We start from the raw sequence: 15957 nt of genomic DNA, 5'->3' as shown, positions 1-15957 counted from the left end.
CAGGTGCATTTCGAGCCTTTTCGAGGATCCTGGAATAAGTCTCACTTAGATCCCGTGGAAGGTTCTGCAGGCAATGTCTTATTTCGCTCTCTGTAAGGGCTTCTGATATATCGAACAGCTGAAAGGTGACCCAGAGAAACCTTGCAATGCTTGTTAGCTCGCTATGAGCTTTTGCTTAGCCAGTAAAACTTACATCCCGTTGGCACCATCGACAAGCGCATCGATGATGTCTTGTTTTAGTCCCCTTTTGTTTAAGAGCGGGTTCTTATGTGCAATGATGTCCTCGATTTTCTCGCTGATAAACAGCGATATATCCTTGTCGATTAGTTCTTTTGTGATTTGGAGACTCGTGTGGTTCTTCAGAGATCTGTGTATTGTGTATTCTCCGATGCGGCTCGTCACAAAGATTTTCGTTACAACGGGTGCTGGCCGGAGGAGGTGAGCGATCAAATTCAATGCGAAAACCTGCACCTCAGGAGCTAATTCGTCGATGCCATCGATAACGATGTAAGCCGTTTTGAACTCTTTTAGGACTTCGACAAAGCATTGCATGCATTCAGATGCGGCTGGAAGACATGGCCCATGATCAAAAAGCGATAGGAATTTCTCATCGAATCGATCAAGTGGCAATATCTGAACCACTTGTTGGAGCAGAGAAGCGACCATTGCCATTGGTTCCAATGATGCCATGTCCGTATAATCGCAGTAGTAGTAGCAAACAAGCGAGGATTTGCTCATTGCGCCAGCCCTCAGAAGACTGTCCACAAGACTCGCCGAAAGGATTGATTTTCCAGATCCTGGTATTCCATAGCAATAGAAGCACGCAGAGGCAAGCGAAGAGAACCACGAGCCGTATTGAGGGGTAGCCTGAAGCCATGCAGTCGTACCGGAGTGCCTAAGTTCAACCCTCTGGGAATGCTTGTTCACATAGTTGATAGCTGGGAGTGTGGATAGAATCCGGTGACGTTTAGCAATTTTCGTGTTCTTGACCTGAAGAGCCCGGTTTGCGCGTTCCATCTCACCTCTCCGAGCAGACTCTATCATATGCGCAAGAGTGATTTCTTTCTCTACCGTCTTTCTATGCTTGCGAAAGGCTGCCATATATTCTTCAAATTCTTTCCGGAAGGGCTTCCAGGCGCCTTTCAAGACGATAGACCATGGAACTACTGCCTGGTAAATATAAAATATATGGAGTGACTTCGGAGTGCTGACTTACTCATGGAACGCTTTGCGTGCAGAAAGAAGTCTTTGGTAAAGACACAAAACTTCAAAATATCGAGGTACGCGTTCGATAAAGCATGAAGAAGTCGCTCATGTTTACCGAAAAGTTTTTGATAGATAAGAAAGCGCGGTAGCACATCACCTATCTGCGCAAGCATACCGACCAGTTCCTCTTGAAATTTTCCAGCCTGGCCAGCTATCTGCCTTCAGGTCAGCGCATGCATGAAAGTGTCACTTCTAGTAGATAAGAAACATATGCTAGTAGTGGGCGGAACCACCGTATAACGCGACTGTGAAATGTTGCCGAAATCTACAAGGAGGAAAAGTGTTAAAAACGATGTGAGCGGAACTACTTACATGCAAGATCACTCTTAACCCCCCCCAGATTGGACACAGAATAAGCCCATAGATGTTTGAAAAAACATCGAGAGCCTTCCCATACTCATCTACAGCGTCCACGAGCGAGGATAAGCGCTCCTGGAGTAACCATGATTTGCAGTTAAGCGCATGCTTCTTTTGCGCAGCACTGGCATCATAGAACAAGTTCTCGAGCGTTGCGTCCTTGAAACGTCTTGTATCCTCTGGCGATAGACCATTAAGAAACCTGGACTTGGCGGCTTGCCAAGGCTGGGTTGGAATTGGTAAGGTCGTGCGAATGGTTGACATGGCGGCAAGCCATGCCTCGAAAGGCCAAACACTGGCGCACGAGTAGGTGATAGCGAGCTGAAGTTATCGTGGGTTTGCTTTGTGTGCTGGAGCGGATTGACGAGGAAGACTGAGGCAGGCTGAGGGGCAGTGTCAAAGTCGTTGACTTGGCCTCAGCCGCACGCGACCCAGTCGTCAATCAATTATAATCACGTGCTTAACGCACTCGCTCCACCCCTGTAGGCTGACACGAAGGATAGCAGTGCGGAGTTTCCACTTTTATCATCCTAGCACACCCAAGGTATGGCTAGGTAGACATCGTTTGATTATCCGGACACACACTGGAAGTACGTATTATCGAACTAAACACTATCGAGCTGGCGAGAGACTTGAGCGGCACAGCCTGCCCGAGATCCCTGCTCAAAGGCATGGTGGGGGCTGATTCGAATAGGGTTAAGTGGTTGGCTCGACGATGACCTTGAAATCATCGCTAATCCCAGCCCATTCTTGGGAGTGGGATAGATTCCACTCACGCACCTTTCGAAGGCCCTCAAGGTCCTCTTGCATGTGCTCGCTGGAAGTGGTCCCGTTCAAAACGACAACGCCAAGATCCATAACTAACGCATAGAGCGCTACAGACTGATCGATGCCTGCTGCCTGAGCTAATGCGCCAACGGGCTTCGACTTGAGGAGTGCAGGGTTGCCCGTCAAGGTCCAGAAAGATTGGTATGTGATGCTATTCTCTTGACAGAACCTGCGAAGAGGCACATCATACCGCGTTTGAGGATAAAAGCGATTCTGTACTACCGACGGCTTCACCGTAGATTCATTGTAGATAACTTGAAGAGTAGGAAGCGTGACGTTTGAAATGCCGAGTGATCGAATCCGATCCGGCACGTATGACTCGAGGAGTTGCCAGGCCTGAACTGTCTGTTCAATTGTAGGCAGTGGTGAGTGAAGAAGCAAGCAGTCAAGGTAGGAGCCTTCCTCCGATTCCTCCCTTGGTCGCAAATTCTTCAAGGAAGAAGCAACCGAAGTGTGAATTTGGGCGTCCAAAGGCGCTGAGGGATCATATGGCATGTTTTTAACATCTTGGCCTGCAGGTGTGGTGTATTTGGTTTGGACCTCATTCCGTTAGCGCAGAAGCCTTCATGTATTGTTTGCACTCACATAGACATCTTCTCTCCTCACAGCACCGCCGCTGTACGCCTCGCGAAGCGCCTCGCCAACCAGCGCCTCTTGATAATGCCGAGGCTGAGCAGCTGTGTCGATGCGTCTAAACCCTGCTGCCAGCGCCTCCTTCACCAGCCGTTTTGTCTGATCATTCTTCCAAGCAGTCCCATAAATGAAAGCCGGTTCATTGTCATGAAGTCGTGATGCACTGCTGTTTGAGGCGGAGGCCATGCTGCGGATAGATGAGACTTGGCTGACGCAAACAGGAGTGACGTTAGTGAGAGAACGTTGAAGAGGCTTTGCTAGGAACATCACGAGATTTTCTTCGTTCACTAGGGCAATTGAAGAAAGTCCTGTCAAATGGAGTAGTGACGATCAACAAGTACCTGGCTGACTAATCGTTCAAAGCTACGCCAGATGCTAGCTCCATGATGACGCCCCACCATTCCGATCGGACCCCTCCATCCCGACCAGAAAGTGCTCGAAGCTTAGTGCATCACGCAATACAACATCTCCTCGTAGCGCCCATTCCTACTCCTATACTCTCCAATACCTTCTTGAACAGATAATCGCATTAGAAATACATAATGGGTCCTCCAAACGGTTCGCGCGACCTTATCGCAGGCCCCGACACACCACAAGCACCCTTCCCACTAAAGCTACGAGGACCAGTCATCAAGGGCTTTGGACGAGGAAGCAAAGAGGTATACATACATCCCTACCATCCCCTCTGCTCCCTTAAATCTCTTCTCCTAAGAAAAGCCTACTAATCCCCCCAGTAGCTCGGCATCCCCACCGCGAACATCCCCCTCTCAGGCCTGAGCATAGGCGGCAACGACGCGCTCGAATCCGGCATCTACTACGGCTGGTGCACACTCGACCACTCGACCATCGCCTCGCAAACAACCTCCCACAGCGTCCCAAGCGCTACAGACGATACCTCTGTGCCCGCGCAATCGTCCAGCCACGGGGTTGCGGATCTCAAATACACCTCCTCTACCAACACCGCAGATAGCAAGACTACCATCTACCCCACCGTCCTGAGCATAGGATATAATCCGTATTACAAGAACAGTCAGCGGTCGATCGAGATACACATCCTGCATAATTTCCCTGCGGACTTTTATGGCGCTACGCTGTCGCTTGTGATTTTGGGGTTTATACGGCCGGAGTACGACTATGTGAGTAAAGATGCGCTGGTGGAGGATATTAGAGAGGATATACGCGTTGCGCAGAGGAGTTTAGCACGGGAAGCGTATGGAGCGTGGAAGGGGGATGCATGGTTAAGAGGGGGTGAGGATGAGCAGGCGGGGAAGAGTAGAGATGGTGTGGGACAGAGCGATGGAGTGGGCATGTGCCAGATGAAGTGACCTATGGGGATGCACAAGGGTATCAATCATGACGAATTGGCAATAGACGATAGATAGACGGTGTCGCGAGCGACAGCATAGCGATGAAATGATATGAACTTGAATTCTTAACTGCCTGAATATAGATTGGTATTCCGGAGCTCCGCTGTATTCGCTCTAGTAGCGCCCATGTGTACGCCTTGAACACCCAATCGCCGTTCCAGCTTATCCTGGCCAAAAAATACTCATTAACCATTACCCTATGATTCCGTGCTCCGAATACTCCCGTGTCGTGCCATGTACCCACGCAACGTGTTGCTCGAAAGAGAGAGAAAAGCGCCGTGACATCTGGGTGAGCACATGTCGTACAAATAAAGCGCTGGCGCTAGAATGCTTGTAGTCGAGAATCAAATCCGCATGTGACAACTCTTGAACATGCAAGCGCCCGAAAGTACTTTTTGATACCGCTCTATGGCCGTATCGCCATCATCTGTCCCGTGTGTGTGTGTGCATCGTTCGTATATGTGTTCTTTTGTGGTGCGAAACGGAACGAACTATAATCAGGTACCGAGTAGAAATATATATAGGCGAGGCCAAGCGATATTACCATGCTCATTGTAGACCTTTGTCCAACACGGGCATGACCTGTGACATCGTTAGCTGCCGCCACATGTTAAATGGACACCCTGGTGACTTACACTCATGCACACCAACACCGGCATATCAAAGATATCCCGCTTAATGTGCCACCAAATCATGCAATCTACCATGCCATTTTTCGCGCCTAGCCTCTGCATCGCGCTCTCACCCTGGTGCACAGCACCGCCCTCCATCTTGACGAGAGGGTCAAGCTTGACATCAGTAGCGGCATTTGCCTTCATGTCTTGGATGCGCTCAAAGTCCGCTTTGGTCTGGTAGCGCAGCATATTGACGCGCTGTGACGCATATCCACGTGGGTCTTGATAGCAAAGCTCGGAAAAGTGCTGTAGAAATTCGAGCGCGGATTTGGCATCCATGAGCTCAATAATATTGACGTTGGGTGTGCCGGTGTCGCCATCCTGTGCAGGGATATTGGGCGTCGTATTCTGGGTAGAGATTTCGCTGTCGCTTGCATCCCGATTTGCGCCTAGATTGACGTTTTGATTTGCCTCGTTGCCCAAGAGTACCTCACGCCTCCAGCCAGTAAGAATGGTAAACTCTTTGTTGATTCCAACGATCTCTCCTGAGCGCCGACAGATCAGGAACGGGGTACCGACCTCGGCGAAGTGTTCTTGTAGTGTCATGAGATTACGTTGCAAGCCCATCTCTTGATGGATCAAATCGTCGGTGTTTAGCTCTTCGCGGACTTGCAGCAGGACCGGTCGGTAATTCTGTAGATACTCCTGCGCTTTTGCGACCCATGGTCTTGAGTACTTCTTATTGATTAATTGGTAGAGCCTATGATAGCCCTTCACATAGTCATATGGCTTGGTGATGCCTTGATAGATACTCTTTGTATCTCTTTGGCGTTTGCGGATGCCATTCGAATGTATCGGTTGCAGCGCGGTGTTTGGAGGCCTGTTTTCCTGTTGTGATCGATTGAGAACTGGTGAGCGCTGCACATGCGGTCGGCTAGTATTAGCGAAGAAAGCAGCGGAAGCTAGCGGGTTATCATTCTCGAATGCCGAGGCATCTGTTGAGGCTGGGCTGGCTGTGGAGTGGCTCGAGGGACCTTGGCCTATAGCAAAGGCGTGGGGACCATGGATACTGTCATTCCGATGAAGGCTATGGTCCAAGTGTGCCGTGGCTGGGGTGTTGTTTGGCGTTTGGACCTGCATACTACCCCCCTGGCGTGCCGTGGATTCTTGCCATTCGCCCGTTGGAAGCCCATTCGGACCAAAGGACATTGCTACAGCGGGATTGGACTGGTCTGCATAGCTTGCTGGCATTTGCTGATGGTACACGCCCCCAGCTTGGCTCATAGGATTCATCAAGGTATTGCCCGGATCGTGGGGTTGCTCAGCTGCGCCGGATGACATGTGACCGAGCATGCCAAATTCGAGGGCACCATAGTGGTTGCCAAAGTTCAGACTTGAGATGTCAAAGTTGAACAAGGCTGGATCGCTTGGATCAAATAGTGTACCGAAATGCGGTACCTGTCCAGACTGGCCCGGGGGTATTGTGCTCGGTACGTTTTGCACCGAGCTATGGTGCGCTTGAGTAAATGGGGGTGATATTGGAGACTGCTGGTTATTGAATGTTCGCCCGTCTTGACTGACTGGTAGAGGGCCTGGAACGGGGTTTGGCGTATAGAATGTCGTTGGTGAGGCCTGGGTGTAGAGATTGTTCTGTGGGGCCACAGAGACCGTCTGGGTGTCCTGCGTTGGAAGTGGTGTTGGGCGATTACCATTCATGTACGGATAGTGGCCGCCCACACCTGGCATGAGCGCGCCATCTGGCGCATCATGTAGGTACTTGGCCTTCTTGCGCACGCCATCCATGCAATGGTCTTGGAGGCCACGCTTGATGCAGCGATTACATGGTCTCTCGTCGCCTGAGATTTGTTATCAGTATGATGTTGTCAAAACGCATTCATGACCATGTAGCATGGAATAGTCACTCGTATAGGGTGAGGAGAGTAGAGACTCACCGCATGTCAGATGGGCTCGCTGACAGGCAAAGCATGCCCTTCGCGCCTTCTTTCTTCGCGGCCTCAGGGGATCCTTTGCACTCGAGGTAGGCTTGCCGTTGGTGGTCTTTTGCGAGGGCGAGGCATCGCCATCGGCAGACTGGCGGTCAGTTGATTGTTCGGCAGCCATATCGTCGTCCAAGTCTCCGCTGTACTCCGGCGAGAGAGACGCATCTTCGGCGCCTGGGGTAGACATAATAACCCCTCTGCGATGCGCAGGCACTTGGTAGAGCACGGACTGCTGCTGTGGACTACGGTCGGCGGTGGGTGCAGCCGTCAATGGTGCTCTTGGGGTGCTCCCAGCAAAACGGTTCAGCCAATGTCTCTGGGGCGCACGGCTGGCGGCGTTCCGGCTGCGTGTTTAGGAGTGCGATCACGCGTGCGCTGGCTGCTCGAACGGGCGCTGCCGTGGCACTCTGACAGCTCCAGTGGCGGCAGTACAAGGGCCCGAGAGCGTGAAGGGCGCTCAATCCGGTGGGCAGGTATGGAACAATTTAGTTGTGATACAGAGCCGGGGTCCATGTAATCGAGGGAGCATTCCAGGAGCACACAGAGTCATGTTTGATAGCGAGATGCTACCGAGACGCGCTACCCATGCTGCTGGGAATCGACCTTTGTGGTACTGCGAAGTCGCCGGAGTGCCGAGCCCGCCTGAGAAAGAGAGCGAGAGAGAGCGCAGTGGGTGAGCGCGCGAGGGCGAGGGCTGCGACGGGTGGGGCGTCGCTTCGAGCAAGCAAGGCGCGACGCAGTAGGGCGACGCTGTGGGACAATGCTTTCGAGGGCTGTGTCTGCGTCTACCCACGGCCAGGCGAGCTGGAGGAGAGCTGCTGTAGACGACTACGAGGGAGGCGCGGCGGGGGGGAGGAGCAAGCTTGAGCAGCAAGTGGAGGCGCTAGAATTGGCGAGCGCTCAGGGGACACGGCGGAGGTGGATGGCCTGCAATTGACGCTGGGCTATTGAAGTGGACTCGAGGCGTCGGTGCACTTGTGGTCGTGTGTGGTGTTGAGGGCTGCGCGCAAATGCGGTTCCCCGCAATTGGTCGCTTGGAGTTTGCTGGGAGGAAGGTGCAGCCCGGCGCAGCTGCCTCGGTCCCCGTTGGCCGGTCACGCCGCTTCCGCTTGGCCTGGGGGGACTGGCAAGGGCGATCCAGTCAGTCACCACTCACACGTCACCGAATTGAAGGGGGTGACAGTGGAGAAGATTCTTGTATCCATTGTATCCAGCTCCACACACACACATGGACATGGACATAGGCGCTTCGACGACAGCTGTCTACTCATCTCAAGCTACGTGTGTAACCTACGTCGACGAGGCCTGCGAGATTCTACATTGGATTGGAATAGATTGATTGATTGATTGATTGATCGATTGATTACTTACTTACCTGACTCTAGCACGTCGACATACGCAACCCACCCTCCCTCGCAATTCCCACCGCGAACTCTCAGGCCACACAAGGCAAGCCCAAAAGCAAGCAGCCGCAATTTTCTCTTCATGTGCCTTGGGCTCGGCTACGCTGGGTGCATGTATGCATGCAAAAGGTCATCGCGCGGGCCTTGGCGCGTCGTCGTCAGTGGCTCATAGTCAGCCTTTGGACGCCCTGTACTACCGTCCATCTCCACGCTCATCTCGCTCATCTCGCTCCCTCGCCATCCTCCATTTGCGAGGGCTCCTGTGTGCCTTTGACTGTCTCGCTTCCCGTGCCTCTGGCTTGTCGGCCACGTTCCCACCACTTTGCGGGCGCACCCACGGCCCTCGCCAACGGTACCATCCGCAACCGCTTCAGTCGCTGTGTATCCCTCGTCCCTCGAGTCGGCATGGCCGCCCTCGTGGCGCCCCAAGTCGTGTCGCACAAAGGCCCGGCCAGCGTGCTTCAGGTGGTCTCACGTGTAGGAGCAGAATCCTTGATTCAATAAACATGATGGCATGCCAATGCCGTGTCACTTCCTCTATTATTAGTCGCTTTCCACTCGAATCCGCCACATGCCCTCGTGTTCATCCCACGCCCGCCTATGCGGACGCATAGCGACTGTTGCCCCTGAGCCGCTTGCCGTATCGAAAGAAGAGTATTGGGAACCTGCCATAGTATGCGTTAGTGACTTCTATAACCACTCCCTTGGGGCGCTCTTACGGGGCCATGGCGAGGGCTAGGAACGCAAGCAGTGTCGTTGCCCACTGGTAGCCCAGATCTGCTCCAAATCAGTGACCGCTCTTTCATCATCATGCACAGTCTCAGAGACTGACGGTTATACAACTGAACCCCAAACAAGGGAAACGCTGCCGCCAGGTACGACCGCGCGAAGCTGTTGGCAGCGAGCGACGATGCAGCGTAGACAGGGTACTGTTCGGCGAGGTCAATCTTTGTACCCAGGAGCCTGGTCCGATTTCGGTCGGTAAATAGACTCACTGCTTCCACAAGGAATGTAAAGACTCCTGAATAAACATTGATCACCCTACGTCACAATGGGCGGTCAGCGAGCCATCTATCGATGACACTTGCAGTGTCCAAAAGGGGGAGCCTACCCCATGCCAAAAAATCCGGAGAACATTATTGGAACTGCCGTGTCATGGTCAGTTATAATTGCGACTCGACAATATGCAGGATGCTGCTGTACCTATCCAGTGAACCTACAAAGACCAGGATGTTAGCCCCGGAAACACCATTGCCATCAAGCATGATAAACTCACAGACGAGTACGTGGTCCATCCAAACCCTGCATAGACGATTAGAAGCATATCGAACCTCACACGTCTCTACAGCAGCTTACCAAACAGTGCAAGGGGAACGACCCAAGCGCCCAGTATAGTTGGTGGAAGCCGAAACTCTGGCTCTGAACCACCAGGCTCGCCCCCTTGCTCCTCGCGTTGCCGCACGAGCCTGCCGTAGATCCTTCTCCAGATTGGATCGGTACAGATACCCGTCACCATACCTACAAGAAGGCCTAAGAATGCAAGGCCAACTTGGGCAGTACTAAACCCGTGGTTATTTTGGAAAATTAGCGGAAAGGCGCCGAAGAATAGGTATATGATGCCCAACAGAATGGCAGACAGGATGCAGAGGTTCAAGCACTAGAGCACCATAATTAGTCCACCAACAATTCCACACCGATCGCAGTAACCTACCATTGGCTCAAAGAACAGCAGTTGAAACGGCCTGATGCAGGACCAAAGCACCGTCTTAGCAACAGATCGGTGCATCTTCTCAATCGGCGCGATCCATTCTTGGTTGCCAGTTTCTTCTCGTAGTCGAATCGCTTTCCTGCGAAGAAGGACTGGGTGGTACGTTTCAGGCACAAACAAGATGATCAGACAAAGCTGGGAGCTAGCATTAGCCTTCGGTACACATGGTACGCGTCACTACCTTACCTGAACGCCGGACCAGATGATGAGCACGTAGAAGCACCTAGTTTGACGTTAACACACCGCTTGTTGCAGCCGCGAGTGCACATGAACTAGTGTGCGCTGGGTACAGGGCTGGAGGAAGAACTGCCAGCATTGGAAGAGCTCTCAGATGCGCAAGAGCAGTTGTGCGATGCAGGCGTGTGGGTCTTTTTCGATAAGCACTTACCATCTCCACGTAGTATGCTCTACGATGAATCCTCCAATCAGCGGGCCGATCTCTGGACCAACAAAAGGGGAGGCAGTGTACACCATCATAGGAGCCGATAGCTCCTGGTCTCATATTAGCAACAAGCAGCTAGCTGGATTAGATCAACTGACATGCTTTGCGAACATGTCGCCTACGGTGCCGCCAGCCACGCTGAGAAAGGCTGAGCCTGCAAGGCCGTCGAGAAACCTAGCCACTAGCATAGTTTGAATATTCTGTGCAACTGCGCAAGGAATCATCCAGATGAGAAAGAAGGTGAACGAGCAAATGTAGATCGGTCGTCGGCCATAGAACTGCGCTACGTCAGCACGCAGCTAGGGCATTTAGTCTAGCAGCACTCGCAGCGGGACGCACCTCAGAAAGGGGACTGAGAACCATTGGCCCCGTCCCCAAGCCGGCCACAAATAGAGACAGCCCGAGTGTGCAGACGAGACGCGAAGCTCCGAATTCGGGCTTGATCTGGCCATACGTTGACGTATATAACGATGAGGTGCAAGTCCTGCCACGCAACACGCGTTAGTCTGTGCACCTAATCCAAGTGCTGCTCATAGGAGGGCTACCTACACACACAGCGAGCTCGCACTACAGATGAGAACGATAGCCCAGCGTCTAAACTTGGTCATATTGCGAGGGTTCAGCGGATCAGCATCGCCATCCCACGCAACCAGATACGGCTCTCCAGTGATAGCCCCGGCTTTGAACTTGTTCGGTCGATCGTCGTTTGCCTCTGCATCAAAGCATGTGTAGCCGTCTCCTCCAGCTCTTGAGTGCTGTGATCTGACCGTCTTCAGACTCCTGTTGTCATGCGATGGTCTACGTTGACTTCGTCCTCTTACTGTCGGTTCAACTTCCTCCTCTAGTGATGCCTGGTATCTGGTGTCATCCAACCCTATTCTTTTCTCCTCGTCGATCTCCATGGCTGATTGTATGCTATCTTCGTGGTCGCTCGACGCCCTCTCCTCATGTGCTTCTAGGGACGAGCCCATGCTCCTCCTCATTTGCCCATTCATCTTTCTCTCAGTCCCTTATACTCTCCTAAGTTGTTGAAATCCCTTCTCTAGTTGTTGACGAGCATCAAATGACTGTTTATAATGCAATTGACGTTCGTTTAGGATTCGTTCTAGTCTCCACTCGGATATAACTCGCTCAAATCCTTCTTATTCCCCGTCGATGACAAACGGCTTGCTAAGTGGAGCGAACCCTGCCGCAGATCACGAAATGATGACAAGATGACCACGCCGTGAAGCTTGCTGAGTCGCGGTCGAGAGACGATTTGCACAAACTGCTTGGACTCCATAGTCGCCACTGGCCCCATGGCGTCTGTTATGGGGCAAAATACTTAAAAGATGCGTCATCGGCAAAAGTATCGGCTAAGATCTTGGGGCGGAGATAGGGGTTTATGAGATGTATTCAAGAGCAGAGCGAACTGCCACTAAGCAACATAAGCGCTACTGTCACTGAATAGTCGGTCTTTGCCCCTTTCTAGGCTCGTCGTTGATGTGTCGATATTGTGGTCCTTTGCCGATGTTCAATTGCCGCGATTAGCGAGCAACTTGCTATTGACAAAGGGTCCAATTTTCGCAAGGCGTTGGGATAAGCTTTCCGCACCACCCGCAGACACCGCAGCTACCATCATTCTGTTATCACAACCTTTGCGTACACAACTCGTAGTCGGTCGATGGGGTATGCGGTGAATGGCTATGCATTGCGCCGAGGGAGCTTGATAGATTTCAACAAGGCATGACCGCAAGGCGTGCCTTCCGATGGCTTACTCAGGCTACTACGTACACGCAAATCACCATGCACTCTATACTTAGGCTCTCCATATCGACTGCAATAAATGATAACGACGACATGTGGGAAACGAAAGATTGTGCTCAATTTATGTCGATAGTCTAAACTAAAACCGCTTCTTGACGTTGCACTTGGAGACGCCTATATATGACGGAGGAGGTGGGAAGGCCAGCATCGTGAAGAGATGGCGGACACATGTCACTCCTTATTCACTTAAACTAGTATCTCGAACATCTGAAATTGTGCTTGGGAAGTGCTGGCCAAAGATGCCCAGAATAGTCGAAAGTCATGGGGTGCAAGGCTCCATAGAGCATTCTCTTCGTGGCGTATTTGGCCAAAGGCAAGACATGTAGAGTGTACTGGATACACCCGAGCCTGCCATCCGGAACAAAAGCGTGGAAGGTCTGAGTTACAGTTACATACTTGAGGCCTATAAATGTTTACGTGACGCACTCGTTTGCTATCATTGTCACAGTATCGCGAAATCATTCACGATGAAATCCGAAGAGAAGTGTAGTGATTACAACAACAAGCTACAAGAATCGAGTCAGAGACTGAAGAAGCACATTCCGCTGGCCAAGACGCGACGCCATCCTCAACATCAAAGATATCAAAGATGGCTTAAGCTAACTTTAGGTTTAAGGATTGTGAGCCGGCTCCCAATAGTGGCTATTCAACATCTCCTCGCGTCCGCACACCTCATAGCCATGCGTAAGTATCCTGTTGAAGCTGCCATGTTGCCGAAAGCAGTGTCGACAAAGCGAGTTCTCCCTCCACTCTTCACCGTGGTCATTCTTGTAGATAGAGATATCGGAGTCGATGAGATGCAAGGCTCTTGCGAAACTAGGTGTTTCGGCAGTGGGAGGACTCCCATCTTGCTCTGGCATCGTAGCTCTACGTGCTGGAACACGTACTGGTGTTGAGGGTTGTGTTGAATACCGAGGACTTGCGACTTTGGGCCTAAAGGAGGCAAGATTGGGCAGAGCGTGCTCCTCGATGGGGCTAATTGTTTCTGGAGGCGTGGGAGTTCTCTCGATGAAGGTCGAGCTCCGGACTAGGGACCTATCACCACCGCCTACGGCTCCCAACGTAGAGAAAGTAGATCTTTTCGATCGCATAGTTGTAGAGCCCCGGGCTTCATGGAAAGGCATCGTGCGAATTTTCTTCGACATCATATCAGGTGACGCATGTCGACTGCGCACTCTTTTGCGAGCTTTGGTCTGTTAGTATGAGCATGATAGTGCAATGAGCGTACACCTACGGCTGTTGGGTCTTGAGTTGTTGCGAGATGACGAATGTCCGTCCGACACAGTCGTCGCTTCGGTTGAACCCACAGTCACTGCCGATGTTGGTGCCTCGGTAGGTGACGGGCTGGATGAGACATCTGAATCGATGTCACAGAACATGAGCGGAGATTTGGGTACCTCCGCATGGTCGCTAGAGCACAAGCGTTGTGTAACGAAATTCGAACTCGGTAGACGTAGCCCACCAACTGTAGCCCGCAGACTTGGTGGCTCTAGGCCGCTGGAAACCACACGGCGTATACATGGTCTTGAGAGTGTGGTTTCAGAGGAGTCTAAGTCCTCCGATTCGCTGTGGCCTGGGCCCTCGACGATTTTTTCAGATGATGAAGAAGTGGAACAAATAGGCAAACTGAGCGAGCGTAGAGACAGGCTGTAGTCGGACGGTGTACCATCGGTTCCATGAATGGCAGTCTTGTACCGCGCTTGATCAACGGCTCGCAGTTTCTCGCGCGCTTCTTGAGCGATGGAAGTCCCGCCAATCCACACCGAAGAGGTTCGTCTGCCAATGGCATGAGGAGTAGGTGGTAACTTTGGAGTAGCTTGCGGTGTGCTTCTGTTGCAGAGGGCAGTCGCAGTGTCCCTCCCATGGATCTCGTCGAGAATTTGCTGAAACAATGAGCCAGGTCGCCCGATGTTTCCTAGCGAATCGACACTCGGCTGGATAGAGGGGTTAGTCATAGTTGGTGTAGGATGCTCATGCGGTATAGCTGAAGCGATGCAGATTAATCGATGCCGAAGAGCAATGTGCGATGCTTCAAGATATCGCGTAGAAGAGATGAGGTGAGAGGAGGAGTCATGGTTGGGGTAGTGTGGCAACCTCAGAAGCGTAGAGGTAAGCAAGGAAGGCGTGTCTAAAGCTCAGGCGAAAGAAGAAAGAAGGTAGGGCGAGTAACTTCTCGACAAGAGCTGAAAAGACAGGAACAAACAAAGATACGAGATTGGAATTCAAAAACACGAGAAAGCGTAGTGGAATAGACACAAGAACTGATCATCATCATGAGGTGAATTAGCTGCGAGATGCCACATAGCTCTCACCTGATATGGTATACTACAAGCCTCGTTCTATCATGTAGAGGCCGAACCGTTGCGCCAAATCTTGTCGTTCAATTGTCATGATGCTCATGTCTCGGACATCTCCGTATCCTCTGGCTTAGCCAGGCCATGCTCCTTCAACAGGGCATCGATTTCATCCGCACCCCAGAGGTGGTGATAAATCTTGCCAGCCTTTGTCCTTCCGACTGTCGCGAATTCAACTAGGAGTTGTTAGCCATGCTTGCTTGCTAGAGACATTTGATTAGGACACGCACTCTTCTCGCTGCTTAGCTTTGTAGAGTCCATGGTCTTGCTGAGCACCTTGACGGCGAGCCCGCAAGCTTCCTTCAAGTCGCAATCCTCCTTGTAATCCTGCTTCAGCAAGCTCTGAGCTGAGGCGTTGTTCGCGCCGACACTCGTTGCCTTCCACCCGCCGTAGTTGCCACTAGGGTTGCTCTGGTACAGCTGAAACTGTCGCTGCGGATCCCAGCCAGCATAGATGAACGAGACGCCGAAAGGCCGAAGACCGCCATGTTGCGTATAGCCTTGTTTGAGATCGCATAGGCGGCGCACAAGCTGCTCACAAGGGATGTCTTCGTTGTAGGTGAGGAGGTAACGCTGGGCGGCTTGACGGGCGTAGTTGATGAGGATGTTGGCATCGGCGGTCATGCCTGCTACAGCGCAGATCATGTTGCTGTATTCCCATTAGCATAGAGAACTGCCATGAGTCCAGGCTGTGACGCACTCGTTCAGGATGTACAGCTTCTCCGCTGATGTGTCCTGCTCCAACAGCTTGCTAGTCACCTTCCTCTCTGCGGCGAGGACGATACCATCCTTTGCTAATATACCAAGCGCTGTTCCTGCGTGCGAGATGGCTTCGAGCGCATATTCGACCTGGTACAAGCGGCCTTCTGGGGAGAAGATTGTCGTCTATACACACGGTTAACCAGGGTGCCGCCGAAGGCTGGAGCATAATGCTTACCCGGGAATCGTATCTCCGCGACATGATTGCAATCTATTCGAAGTGTCCCAAGCGATGCAGAGAGCTGTAGACGAAAGGAAGGGTGGGAGAGTATGGCGGGGAAGGCGGCGTGTGAGCTGGTGTTGATGGGAGAGCTCCAGGCACAAGCTGGTACGCGTCGGCGATTCCAGTGCCAAGCCCCG

The 15957-nt window shown here is 52.1% G+C and overlaps 8 protein-coding genes across 8 annotated transcripts; 2 read left to right on the top strand and 6 right to left on the bottom strand.

Annotated features, from left to right (window-relative positions):
- Positions 1 to 189: 189 nt before the first annotated feature.
- Positions 190 to 1887, bottom strand: K460DRAFT_269511 (uncharacterized protein; the record flags this gene model as incomplete). Its single annotated transcript, XM_040927577.1, has 3 exons — positions 190 to 1139; positions 1199 to 1421; positions 1579 to 1887. 3 exons carry the CDS (start codon positions 1885 to 1887, stop codon positions 190 to 192), a joined length of 1482 nt encoding a protein of 493 aa, XP_040792686.1.
- Positions 1888 to 2319: 432 nt separating this feature from the next.
- K460DRAFT_275239 (aldo-keto reductase-like protein) lies at positions 2320 to 3270 on the bottom strand (the record flags this gene model as incomplete). The annotated part of the gene is made up of 2 exons (XM_040928023.1): positions 2320 to 2991; positions 3037 to 3270. 2 exons carry the CDS (start codon positions 3268 to 3270, stop codon positions 2320 to 2322), a joined length of 906 nt encoding a protein of 301 aa, XP_040792685.1.
- A 356-nt stretch (positions 3271 to 3626) lies between these two features.
- Positions 3627 to 4409, top strand: K460DRAFT_350222 (riboflavin kinase; the record flags this gene model as incomplete). Its single annotated transcript, XM_040931487.1, has 2 exons — positions 3627 to 3743; positions 3822 to 4409. The coding sequence occupies 2 exons, from the start codon at positions 3627 to 3629 to the stop codon at positions 4407 to 4409; spliced, it is 705 nt and encodes a 234-aa protein (XP_040792684.1).
- Positions 4410 to 4572: 163 nt separating this feature from the next.
- On the bottom strand, positions 4573 to 7451 carry K460DRAFT_10976 (uncharacterized protein). Its single transcript, XM_040926543.1, has 3 exons — positions 7018 to 7451; positions 5087 to 6921; positions 4573 to 5033 (listed from the first exon to the last, which is right to left on the bottom strand). Exons 1-3 carry the CDS (start codon positions 7250 to 7252, stop codon positions 5001 to 5003), a joined length of 2103 nt encoding a protein of 700 aa, XP_040792683.1. The 5' UTR covers positions 7253 to 7451; the 3' UTR covers positions 4573 to 5000.
- A 1082-nt stretch (positions 7452 to 8533) lies between these two features.
- On the top strand, positions 8534 to 9063 carry K460DRAFT_360968 (uncharacterized protein). The gene has a single exon (XM_040932373.1). It carries the CDS (start codon positions 8589 to 8591, stop codon positions 8970 to 8972), a length of 384 nt encoding a protein of 127 aa, XP_040792682.1. The 5' UTR covers positions 8534 to 8588; the 3' UTR covers positions 8973 to 9063.
- A 3-nt stretch (positions 9064 to 9066) lies between these two features.
- K460DRAFT_372474 (MFS general substrate transporter) lies at positions 9067 to 11649 on the bottom strand (the record flags this gene model as incomplete). Its single annotated transcript, XM_040934512.1, has 11 exons — positions 9067 to 9133; positions 9188 to 9245; positions 9301 to 9431; positions 9689 to 9770; positions 9825 to 10125; positions 10180 to 10371; positions 10423 to 10459; positions 10625 to 10728; positions 10777 to 10956; positions 11018 to 11162; positions 11228 to 11649. 11 exons carry the CDS (start codon positions 11647 to 11649, stop codon positions 9067 to 9069), a joined length of 1719 nt encoding a protein of 572 aa, XP_040792681.1.
- A 1446-nt stretch (positions 11650 to 13095) lies between these two features.
- On the bottom strand, positions 13096 to 14439 carry K460DRAFT_411881 (uncharacterized protein; the record flags this gene model as incomplete). The annotated part of the gene is made up of 2 exons (XM_040937502.1): positions 13096 to 13670; positions 13719 to 14439. The coding sequence occupies 2 exons, from the start codon at positions 14437 to 14439 to the stop codon at positions 13096 to 13098; spliced, it is 1296 nt and encodes a 431-aa protein (XP_040792680.1).
- Positions 14440 to 14682: 243 nt separating this feature from the next.
- K460DRAFT_300832 (N-terminal nucleophile aminohydrolase) lies at positions 14683 to 15887 on the bottom strand. Its single transcript, XM_040929847.1, has 4 exons — positions 15776 to 15887; positions 15539 to 15723; positions 15069 to 15487; positions 14683 to 15014 (listed from the first exon to the last, which is right to left on the bottom strand). Exons 1-4 carry the CDS (start codon positions 15797 to 15799, stop codon positions 14881 to 14883), a joined length of 762 nt encoding a protein of 253 aa, XP_040792679.1. The 5' UTR covers positions 15800 to 15887; the 3' UTR covers positions 14683 to 14880.
- Between the last annotated feature and the right edge of the window lie 70 nt (positions 15888 to 15957).

Source organism: Cucurbitaria berberidis (genome assembly GCF_010015615.1).
Source record: "Cucurbitaria berberidis CBS 394.84 unplaced genomic scaffold K460scaffold_1, whole genome shotgun sequence".
NCBI classification, from domain to species: Eukaryota; Fungi; Ascomycota; class Dothideomycetes; order Pleosporales; family Cucurbitariaceae; genus Cucurbitaria; species Cucurbitaria berberidis.
This window is presented reverse-complemented; position numbering and strand designations above follow the sequence as displayed.